The sequence below is a fragment of the Acanthisitta chloris genome, unplaced genomic scaffold (genome assembly GCF_000695815.1).
Source record: "Acanthisitta chloris isolate BGI_N310 unplaced genomic scaffold, ASM69581v1 scaffold4136, whole genome shotgun sequence".
NCBI classification, from domain to species: domain Eukaryota; kingdom Metazoa; phylum Chordata; class Aves; order Passeriformes; family Acanthisittidae; genus Acanthisitta; species Acanthisitta chloris.
The window spans coordinates 27,094-38,039 of record NW_008678576.1 but is presented as its reverse complement, the minus strand read 5'-3'; the positions used below and the strand labels follow the sequence as shown (position 1 = coordinate 38,039).

Genomic DNA, 10,946 nt, shown 5'->3' with positions numbered 1-10,946 from the left:
GCTGTGTGGAAAGGTTAGGAGAGTTGGGATTGTTCAGCCTGTAGAAGAGAAGATTTGGGATGACCTAAGTGTGGCCTTCTAGTACCTCAAGGACCTACAAGATGGAGAGAGACTATCATAAGGGTCTAGAGTGACAGGACAATGGGAATGACTTCCCACTGACAGAGAGTAGGGTTAGATGGGATATTGGGAGGGAACTGCTCCCTGTGAGGGTGATGAGGAACTGGCACAGGTAGCCCTGAGAAACTGTGGCTACTCCATCTCTGGAAGTGTTCCAGGCCAGGTTGGACAGGTTTTGGAGCAATCTGGGCTAGTAGAAGGTCTCCCTGCCCATAGTGGGTGGTTGGAATGAGATGATCTTTAAGGTCCTTCTAACCCAAACCCTTCTAGGATTCAATGATTTTATGCACAAGGGGACCTTCAACTCTGTGCTGTAGCTGAGATCTGAATGGAACAAAGACCTAACTCAGAGCTCTGGTCCTTCTCTTGGAGGTCTCCTCCCATAGGTTTCCTTGTTCTATGTCCATGTTCCCACACTGCTGATGCTACCATGACTCCATAGTCCCATCCCTGGCAGTATTCCAGGCCAGGTTGGATGGGGCTTGGAGCAACCCGGACTGGTGGAAGGGGTCCCTGATCATGTCAGGAGGTTGGAACTAGGTGGTCTTTAAGGTCCTTCCAACCCGAACCAATCTGTAATTCTATGATAGCCTAACCTAACCTTGGCCCTGTGCAATCACCAAGGACCTGTCTGATGCTGACTGACTTGCCAGACACACCTGAGATGTGCAAGAACTCCAATCCAGTCCTGACCAACACGCTTGTCATGTAACTCAATTGTTTATTGATCAAGGCCATGTGAGGTGATAGTGTTGCACAATATTTATGCTCCAGGCATCTTGCTTGTTTACTGCTCTGTTTGCTTCCACAATGCACCTCCCCAGCCACTGTTGATCCTCTAACAGCACATGGAAAGCAAGTACATGTGCCATAGGGAGCAGAGTGATTCCAGAACCTGATTTAGCTAGAACTTGTTAGAAACTGCAGTGACAGGACAAGGAGTAATGGGGAGAAAATCAAAGAGGCGGTGAAGTGGCAGGTTCCAGGGATGGAGCAACCACAGCTGCTTTGGGCCACCTGTGCCAGTGCCTCAGCACCCCCATAGGGAAGAATTTCTCTAGAGGTTTAAGATACTACAATCACACAGAACTTGGTGGCCTCTACCTCATTTTATTATCATTATTATTATTGCTATTATTTGTACATCTTTGTGGAAAGATGACTTAGAATTTAATCCAGAAGCTTCAAACAGATTTCAGCTCATTACAACGTTACAACAGGATCTTTTCTTCTCTCTCCCACATAAGGAAAACAAAATAATTCCCTGAGAGGTGGAAAAATGTGGATTTGTTCCTTAGGAATATTGCCAAAAATGATGTTTCTTGGGAGAACTTCTTGCAAACTCTTCTGGGTATGAGCAAGGTTGGTATCATCCAAATCAACAGGAGTTGGAGACAGATGTTCCCTAGGTTAGCAAAATGGACATTTCTCATGGCAAAAAACAGCATGAGCTTTCTTCACTGTTTCCAGGTAGAAAGTTGTAGCTCCTTCCCTCTGTCAGGTAAAGCAATGAATGAGAAGATGTTGGGATTCTTGGTGTGGAAGAGTCACCAGAAGGTTGGACACACCACATGGTTCCATCTGAGCAGGCCAATCCTTGTGACACACTGGAGTAGTTCAGGAAGGTGTTTCCACTGGGAATTGGAATGTCCAAGTGTTTGCAGCTGGGAATGGAGGTGTAGATAAATGTAAGGGAGACCAGAGCAACCACAAGGAGTCAAATTCCACTGACATTTGTTGCTGGATGTTCATGTGAGTGAGGCACCTGGAAGACTCAGGGTCTGAGGACCAACTTCTGCAAGGACCTCAGTCTATTTCACCTAAATCCTTCATGCTTCCCTGCTCATTGGATTGGCTTGTTTCCCTCACTTGTCAGACTAACATCAATCCAAACCTTAGCACTTTATTGAGCATTTCCCCCCCTTTTTCCTTAACTTTTTTCCTTCACTTTTGTTTGTTCCAAATAAAAGAAACCCCAGAAGTCATTAAGAAGACAATCACTGCCACTTGCTCCAGATCTAGGTGCTCTTCTCCATCAGCTGTAGCATTTCTTTATACACTTGGTCATACACTTGTTTTCCCCAAAGGAAATCAAAGTGGACAAAGTCAGGAATGTACTTTCTGTAAGCTATGTTGGTGATCCGAGGCAGAGTGAGGTTCACATCTTCAGGGGCTGAAATCCAGTCCTTGCCACCATACCATGCAGCCAGAGGAGCCTTCATGTTTTCCAGCTCATAGAAGGGAGGTGTAGACTGGAAGACAAGATCATGGCATGAGGAAGGAGAGCCTGAAGCTCAAGGACAAGTCAAGCATAGAAGGGAGGTGTGGGCTGGAAGACAAAAATATGGCTAAGGAAGGAGAGTCTGAGGTCAAGGGCAAGTCAAACCTAGAAGGGAGGTGTAGGCTGGAACACAAGAGCATGGCACAAGGAGGGAGATCCTGAAGGTCAAGGCCAAGCCAAACATTCAAGGTATTCCTCATTGCTGCTTGAAATTTCTCCCTTATCCCAAGTGATAGTTGAGAAACTGTCTCTAGAGATGCTCACAATGCCTTGAGCTTCTGTGCTTTGTACCAGAGGGTTAAAAGTCATCACTGAGTGACATCACAGACTTGTTTGTTGTAAGAAAGGTACAAATCTGTTTCTCCATCGAAAATAAATTCCATAAATACCACAAAAATCATAAAATGGTTTGAATTGGAAGGACCTTAAAGATCATCTAGTTCCAACCCCTGCCATGGGCAGGGACAGATTCCACTAGCCCACATTGCTCATGACTCTAAATTCAGTCTCAACCACTGTAATATTTTCATTGTAATTTTATTTACTTGCTATTTATCTCTTTTCAAACTGAGCAATGAGATTGGCTTTGTCTTACCTGGTTGTAATGCAGCATGTTCTCACTGCCATAGTCATAATGCTTGAATTCCCCTGTTTGGTAGAGCTGGAAAAGGAAGAGAGATGTGTTTATGAGCCATGCATTGCAGGGGAATATAAGGAAGAGAAAAGAGGTGACCAGGGAACTGCACTGCTCCTTCTGCCACCAAGGCTCAGGGAAACAGACCATCAAGGCTGGAGGAGACCTCTAAGTTCATCAAGTCCAACCATTGACCTGTCACTGCTGGAACCCCTAAACCCTAAACCACATCCTCAAGCACCAGATCCAGACACCTCTTAAATACCTCCAGGGATGGTGACTCCACCACCTCCCTAAGCAATCTATTCCAATGCCTGAACACCCTCACAGGGAAAATATTTCTTCTCACATCTCCTCTGACTCTGCCCTGGCTCAGCTCAAGGCCATTCCCTCTAGTCCTCTCCCTGCAGCCATGGCAGGACAGACCATCCCCCACCTCTCTCCAAGCCCTGTCAGGGAGTTGCAGAGAGCCATGAGGTCACCCCTGAGCCTCTTCTCCAGGCTAACCAACCCAACTCCCTCAGCCCTTCCTCATGTGCTCTAGCCCTTTGCTGCCCTCCTTGCCCTTGGCTGGACTCGCTCCAGTGCCTCAATGGCCTTTTTGCAGTGAGGGGCCCAAAGCTGAACACAGCACTGAGCTGTGAGCTCCCCAGTGCCGAGTCCAGGGGGATGGTCACTGCCCTAGTCCTGCTGCCACACTGCTCTTGAGCCAGGCCAAGGTGCCCTTGGCCTTCTTGGCCACCTGTACACACTGTTGGCTCCCATGGAGCTATTTATTATGTCTGATGCATTTTGGGAGGAGAGTTCAGTGCCCAGGGAGATTTCAGCAAAGCCTGAGAGATCACCTACCTCTGCTGATGTCTTTCACCTCTCCTTTCTCAGGTGGCTGGTGAGCCGCAAAGTGTAGATGTCTGAGGGCTGAGGCCCCAGAAACCCACAGGGAACCTGACATACACCCAAGACCCTCAAAGAAGACATGAATCAGAACTTTGAACAAGTCTCCCTTGTCATGGTCACTGTCTACAGCAGAAAGATGTGAATCTGTGCATGTTTTCAGTTGTGTCATTAGTTGTCTTACTGACCCTCAGCTCTCAGCCTTTACTCTAGCATCTCCTGTCTTGGTTTATAACAGTCTTTGTCCCATCTCCACCTTCTGACATCTCCAAAGGCTGTTGATCGTGTTTTGTTGTTATGGCCTAAATAACTGCATCTGCACCAGTGTTTCAGGTCAGCTTTACTCTTTCTTTCTAACAGGGAGAGCAGTGGAGGGTTATACCCAAGCACTGAGTAGAGTCCTTGGCAGCTGAGAAAAGAGAACATGAGCTCTAGTGGCATGGTATCTTCCTTTGCAGCAGGCAACGTTTACCTGGCGCCAGTGTAACATGTTTTGGAGGGATGTTGAGTCAGGATAACGAGACAGGTAGACATCTATGCGGCTCTGCAAGAAACCATTGGAGAGATTTAGCCTCTGCATGAAGGGAAATCCTGTTAGGAATAAAACCGATCCTGTTCAGCAGCCACACAAGTCTTTGCCACACAGCTGTAGAGCTCCTTTAAGCAAGCCAAACAATTCCCGGCATGGCATGCTGGGCCATGTGATGGCTGTATCTGGTTTGCAAACCAAAGGAAGATTCCATAGAGAATCATAGACTCATCAAGGTTGGAGGAGACCTATAAGATTGTCAAGTCCAACCACTTACCAGTGGTTAATGTCTTGTGCTCAGGATCCTTTTGCAAAGACAAAGTGCAATTCAAAGTAGCTTCATGCGTTGTTTCTAATGTGTTTCCTTCTTGGAATAGTAAGATATTACTCCAACACTTCCCATCTAGCTCTGCCTCCATCCAGGATGAAGCTATGATTGACTGGACCTGTCTCAAAGTTCACGAGCAGTTTTTGGTGGGATCTAGACCTTGAAAACTTGGCTGGCCCCAAGGAAATAGCCCATGCCCTTGTGGGCCTTCTGGGACCAGCCAGCATACCTGGACTTGTCCTCTACTGTAGTGTTGGCCCTGGTGGGTGCAAGGGCAGGATGGAGACCTTACCCTGGTGCCTCCAGGCTGAATTTTTCTATGACTCTGTGTTCAGTGCAGTGGAGCACAGGTAAAGGTTCTAATTGGAGATAAGTATGTTCTAAGGGATGATAGCCTGAAGGGACTGAGGGTTCAGCTATCCTAGCTGTGGATTTAAAGGGTATTAGAATCATAGACCTATTAAGGTTGGAGAGACCTCTAAGATCATCAAGTCCAACCATTAACCTGTCACTGCTGTAATGCCTAAACCATATCCTCCAGCACAAGATCCAGGCACTTCTTAAACACATGTGAACACATGAGCTTGTGTGCACTGTGGGCTTCCCTCTGGTGCCAACACAAGAGCATTGTCATGGCCAACTCAATGGCCACAGAGCAAAATGCCAGTTCAATGGGCAGAGAGCAAAATGCAAACTGAATGGCCACAGAGGAAAATGTAAACTCGATGGCCTCAGAACAAAATGCCAACTCAGTGGCCACAGAACAAAATAGCAACTCAATGGCCACAGAACAAAATGCCAACTCAATGCCCAGATTTTTCTATCAATCAACAATGTGAAAGACCAAGTGAAGGCATCAAGTTGACAACCTGAGCTCATACAATGAGAAACGAGATGACTTCAAAGGTAAACTGGAGCATACATACCACATTTAAGCTGCTGGTGAAGCCACCAGGCAAGTAAAGGACCAAGGAGCAAAGGCTTCTAAAGATGGAGTAGGTGCACATACTGGAAATCACTTTCTTCAAGACCTCAGTGTTATCAAAGACCACTGAGTGTCCTAAAATAAGCTGTGGAAGCCAAAGATGCTGATTAGAGTTGTTCATGTTCCTCTCTTGCTTCCAGGTGCTCCCCATCTCTCTGCTCACCCCTGAATTGCTGTGTCCCTTGCCACAGCATTGCAGGGATTTGGCATTTTGGCTTTCCAGCAATTGCTGGAAGAGTCCTGATCCCTCCAGGAGAGGTTTCTCCTAGGAGAAGGGATGCAAAATCAGTATCTAGGAATAGTTCTTTGATTAGGGTTGGGCAAGAGGATAATGGACTCATAGAATCATCAAGGTTGGAGGAGACCTCTAAGATCATCGAGTCCAACCACTAACCTGTCACTGCTGTAACCCCTAAACCCTAAGCCATATCCTTCAGCACCAGGTCCCGACAGCTCTTAAACCCTTCCAATGTTGAATGTCCTTCAGGCTGAAGAGCATAGACCCAAGCATACCTACTCAGTGCAAAGGGCACACAGAGAGCAGGAGATGGAGGTGATGGACAAGCATTGCATATCTCAGGTGATAAGACTTTCCCAGTCCCTCCTTCCCCTTCACACCTCATGTGTGGTGAGGACATACCTTAACCAGCACCTCAGGGAGATCAAACACCCTTACCAAGGGTGACTTCATGTTTGAGTTGACAGTGATAGGAGCCAAGGCGAAAAACATCTTGATTTTGCGATCCAGTTCGGGGATGGAGGAGAAGGCAATGAAACCTGTGTGAGGGAGAAGGAAGAAGGACCTGCCCTGTCATAGCTGAAGGACTTGTTGGCTCCCAGGTGTGTGTGCCCATCAGAAGGACCCTTGGAGGTGGCTTTCGCAGTTGGCGAATTCACCTGAAGCCTTTGCTGCTGAGGTAGTTCAGCTCCTAGATTGACTGTTCAGCCCAGCTGCAGCTCCCACAAGCTGCTGATGTCCTTCAGCTCTCAACTTGACTCTCAGCCCAGCTGCACCTCCCACAAACCCTTCTTGGGGCTCTGGCAGCAATGGGATGCCACAAAAGTCATGGATGCAAACAGATTTGGGCTGTCAATGCTCACAACTCTTCTGTTAAAGGGATTATTACCTTCTCTTTTCCCTCTGCTGTTTGGAGGTGCCCAGAGGATACCCACACTGACCAAGGTTTTGAGGGGGGGGGGGGGGGGATAGCTAATGCAACCCTGACAGTGGTCTGATCTCCTCCTAAGTACCTGTGGTGGTGCCTTGGGAGTAAGCCACGTAGTACAGCTGCTCCTGCCCAGTTTTCTGCAGAATGTAATTGATTGTTGCTGGAAGGTCATACATGGCCATCTCATGGAAACTGCAGGGAAGACAGTCACAAAATCACTCTTGCTGACCTTGAGAATGATGGGCAGGACATGGCAAGCAGTGCCATGGCTACTTGGAACCAAGCAAGGGCTCTGGATGGTATGGGCAATGCTATGGAGTCATGGTGTTGGTTTATCCCCACTTGGAGATGGTGTGACTGTTATCTCCTCCAGCCTGCAGACATTGTTGAAGGTATCAGGTACCTGCCCACCCTTCAGGTCCCGCTGACCTTGAGAATGATGGGCAGGACATGGCAAGCAGTGCCATGGCTACTTGGAACCAAGCAAGGGCTCTGGATGGTATGGGCAATGCTATGGAGTCATGGTGTTGGTTTATCCCCACTTGGAGATGGTGTGACTGTTATCTCCTCCAGCCTGCAGACATTGTTGAAGGTATCAGGTACCTGCCCACCCTTCAGGTCCCCAGCAAATTTCTGGTGGAACTCTAACTCTTTGTGTTTCCTTGACCAGCTGTTCCCTCGGCTGTTCCCAATCCAGACATCATAACCAGCATCAGCCAGGATGAAGCCCAAGCTGTTGTTGGGCAAGTTGGTGACCCAGTTGCTTCCCTCCAACACCAGACCATGCTGCAGGAGGACTGCAGCCTTTGGAGCTGGAGAAAGAAGAGGAGGAGTCATTTTCTCTGACCACTAGCAAAGTTGACTGTTCACATCCAAGTCTTGCTTTGGCAACTCCTTGAAGAAGTGACACCAGGGCAAGGAGATGTCCACCTCTCTTCTCAGACTCTTTGGAGAGGTGTTTCTGAAGGAGGCTCTTTGGTCACCTCAGACCAGAGAGAATTGGTGTAATGAAGCTGAAACAAAAGGTTGAACTCTACTCCGGATGGAGTTTGATAAATCATGGTCCCAGGGAGAAAGAAACTAAGCTCTGTATCTGTCTGGACACTGAGTTCTTTGTATGGAGATCACCTTCCTCACAGTGCCTTCTGTTGGCCTAGGGACTCTGGGCCTGATCAGGTGACACTGAAAAGCCAGCAGAGTGGAAGTACTTCCCATGGAACAGCAACACCACGACATCATATCTCAAAGAGACACAGCACTGGAGGGTTCAAGGCCATCTCCTCCACCCACTGCTGCTTACTTTAAGCCATGTGGGCAAGTCTCAGCTTCCCAGAACATGATCTTCTTTTACAAGGGACTAGGAAGGCTGTAGTGCTGTAGGAAGAGAGGTGAAGAAAGATGTGGGCAAGTCTCAGCTCCCCAGAACAAGATCTTTTTTACAAGGAACCAGGAAGCCTAAAGTGCTGTAGGAAGAGAGTTGAGGAGAGATTAAGGAAAGGCTTAGTTTGGAAGAAACCTCTGCTCTAATCTTCTACTGAAAGCAAGTCCAACTTCTCAGCCACAACAGGGTCATCACAAGCATATCTGAATTCATACAAGCCAAATACAGTTTGCAGCATGAAAGAGCTGAAATAAAACTGATAAAAGTGAAATAAAATGAAAGATTCTTTTTTATTCTTTCTCTATTTCGTCTACTATTTTTTTCTCTTGGTTTTCAAACCCTTAACATGAGACTCACATTTCCACTCTGGACAGAGGAGGACAAAGTGTTCCAAATGGAAATCTGGGTTGTTTTACACTTATTTGCCATGTTCATATCCCAATCCTCCTGTTTCCCAGGTGAGGAACACATAGCCAAGAACAGAACATCACTCCAACTTCACTTGGAACCAGTGCTTTGAGTGAAGACCAGAAAGGATCCAAAATGGTGAGACGACATTGAATTAGACATGTGGTTTGGGTTTTCCCCTACCATGGTGGGGGATGAAGGGTTCCACACCATCACCCTGGGGTGCAAATCAGGTCCAAGACCTCTCATTGCATCTCCTGTTGTTGTTAACATCCCTGTGTGCAGCAGGACTCTCCTTTCCCAAGGGAAGACAGTTGAGGGATCATTCCTGGGATGGTCCTGAGGAGCACAGGGAGCTCTGGGACACACAGGCAGAGGTGGGAGGCACAACAAGGAGCAGCCACACACTCAACACAATGGCGTTTTGCTACTCTACTGTCTGGTTTTGAGCTGAGGTAAAACCTGGGGCAGGAGTTCTTTGGCCCGTTCAATTCTCCTTCTCTTTTCCTTCCTCTTTGGAGGAGATCCTCTCAGAACAAGAGGGTTGGCATGGTGGGCACCTGCATTTCTCCTGCTACGAGGCTACTCCTACAGGGGAAGTTGTCTCCTGGAGGACTCAGCCTTGACCATGGCCTACTCCAGCCCAACAAAGCTCTCAAGGTCTTTGGACCAGGCAGATCTTCCTGTGATACTCACGGGGACAGAACATGCTGGAGCCTTGTGCCTCTGCTTCATGGGAGGGGCTGATGCTTTCTGGATTGTCTTTGCTATGAGGAATCCTCTGCACAGTGAGATAATAACCATCATCTGTCACCACTTCATGCTCCTCATAGGGGTACCCATGGTAGCGAACAATTTCACCCTGTAGGAAGGGAAGGACAGTGTGGGATAGGTCTCCAGGGAGGTGGGAGATCTCTGTCATGAAGGGCACCACTTGGTGCTTGGCAGGGCAAAGCCAGTGGTGGTTGCCCTGAGCTGGTGGTGGTGGTGGCTCCTGCTGTCAGCAGGAGGGTGGAGTAGGGACCTCCCAATGTCCCTTCCACCAACGCTGTGGTGATCTCATGACTTCAGCTAAAACTTTTGGCACATGTGAGTTTATTTCACTCCCTGAGCAGGTCTAGTAAAGGACCCACTGTGGATTTTGTGTTGCAATCAGGGTTTATGAAGAGCAGGGAAGCAATGCCAGCAAAGCTCTGAGCATGAGACAGCTGCATTGACCAAACCTGTTGACTTGGAATGAAGTCCTCCATAAACATCTGCCATAAATCTCCATGTACTTAAGAACAAGGAGCCAAAAGCTCTAATAAACCTTTGGTATTAAATCTACACAGTGCTCAGATGATGACAGCACAGGTAGCTTGCATGACCAAGCAGGAAAAAAAGGGACTTACAACATCCATGGCCACCTCAGGGTTGGCATATGACTTTGCAGTGAAGCACATGAGACAAGCAATGGTTAGGAACAGCCACATCATGGTGCTCTGCAAAACAACATCAACATGAGGAGCATGATAGACACTGATGGCACTGACACAGTTGCTTGATGTGGACTCTACTTCCATTAATATATCAACTTGACCAATCCACAGGAGAAATAAAACTAGAAGTCCTCTAATTGGTTCTAAAAATGGCTCAATTTGCCAGTCTTGGACACTGGCAGAGTCCAAGTTCCATCACATTTTCATCCCGCATTCCCCACCTGGCACATGTGTGTATGTGTAGAACTACATGCGCCCAGGCAAACCTGGTTCTTGAGGGGCAGAGTATGGATTAGCCACTTAAAATGATGTCTTGAATACTCAGAAGAACAGATTGTTCTGGTACACTGAACTACCCAGGACTAAACCACCCAAGTTAAAGTTCCATGACCATGGAGTCTTGGTCTTAATATGAAACCGAATAATGTGATTTATTTGGACTCTTCTTATGGTTGAAAGAGACCTTGGGAGACCCCTGACTTGTGTTTGCAAACCTGAGTGAAATATCATCTCAGGACACTCCTGTTCTTCCTGGGAAGGGTTTTGAAGCATCTGTTGCTCTCCTTAGCTTTTCCTTCCTCTTTGGAGAAGATCCTCTCAGAACAAGAAGGTTGGCATGGTGAACACCTGCATTTTTTCTGCTCCCAAGGCTATTCCTACAGGGAAAGTTGTTTCTTGGAGAACCCAGTCTTGACCATGGCCTACTCCAGCCTAGCAAAGCTCTCAAGGTCTCTGGACC

General features: G+C 47.5%; 1 protein-coding gene across 1 annotated transcript; it reads right to left on the bottom strand.

Moving 5' to 3' along the window:
- Nucleotides 1-2,138: 2,138 nt before the first annotated feature.
- On the bottom strand, nt 2,139-10,204 carry LOC103804329 (putative lysosomal acid lipase/cholesteryl ester hydrolase). Its single transcript, XM_009076938.1, has 9 exons — nt 10,121-10,204; nt 9,426-9,591; nt 7,564-7,752; nt 7,023-7,139; nt 6,412-6,548; nt 5,713-5,856; nt 4,402-4,473; nt 2,997-3,062; nt 2,139-2,372 (listed from the first exon to the last, which is right to left on the bottom strand). The coding sequence occupies exons 1-9, from the start codon at nt 10,202-10,204 to the stop codon at nt 2,139-2,141; spliced, it is 1,209 nt and encodes a 402-aa protein (XP_009075186.1).
- Between the last annotated feature and the right edge of the window lie 742 nt (nt 10,205-10,946).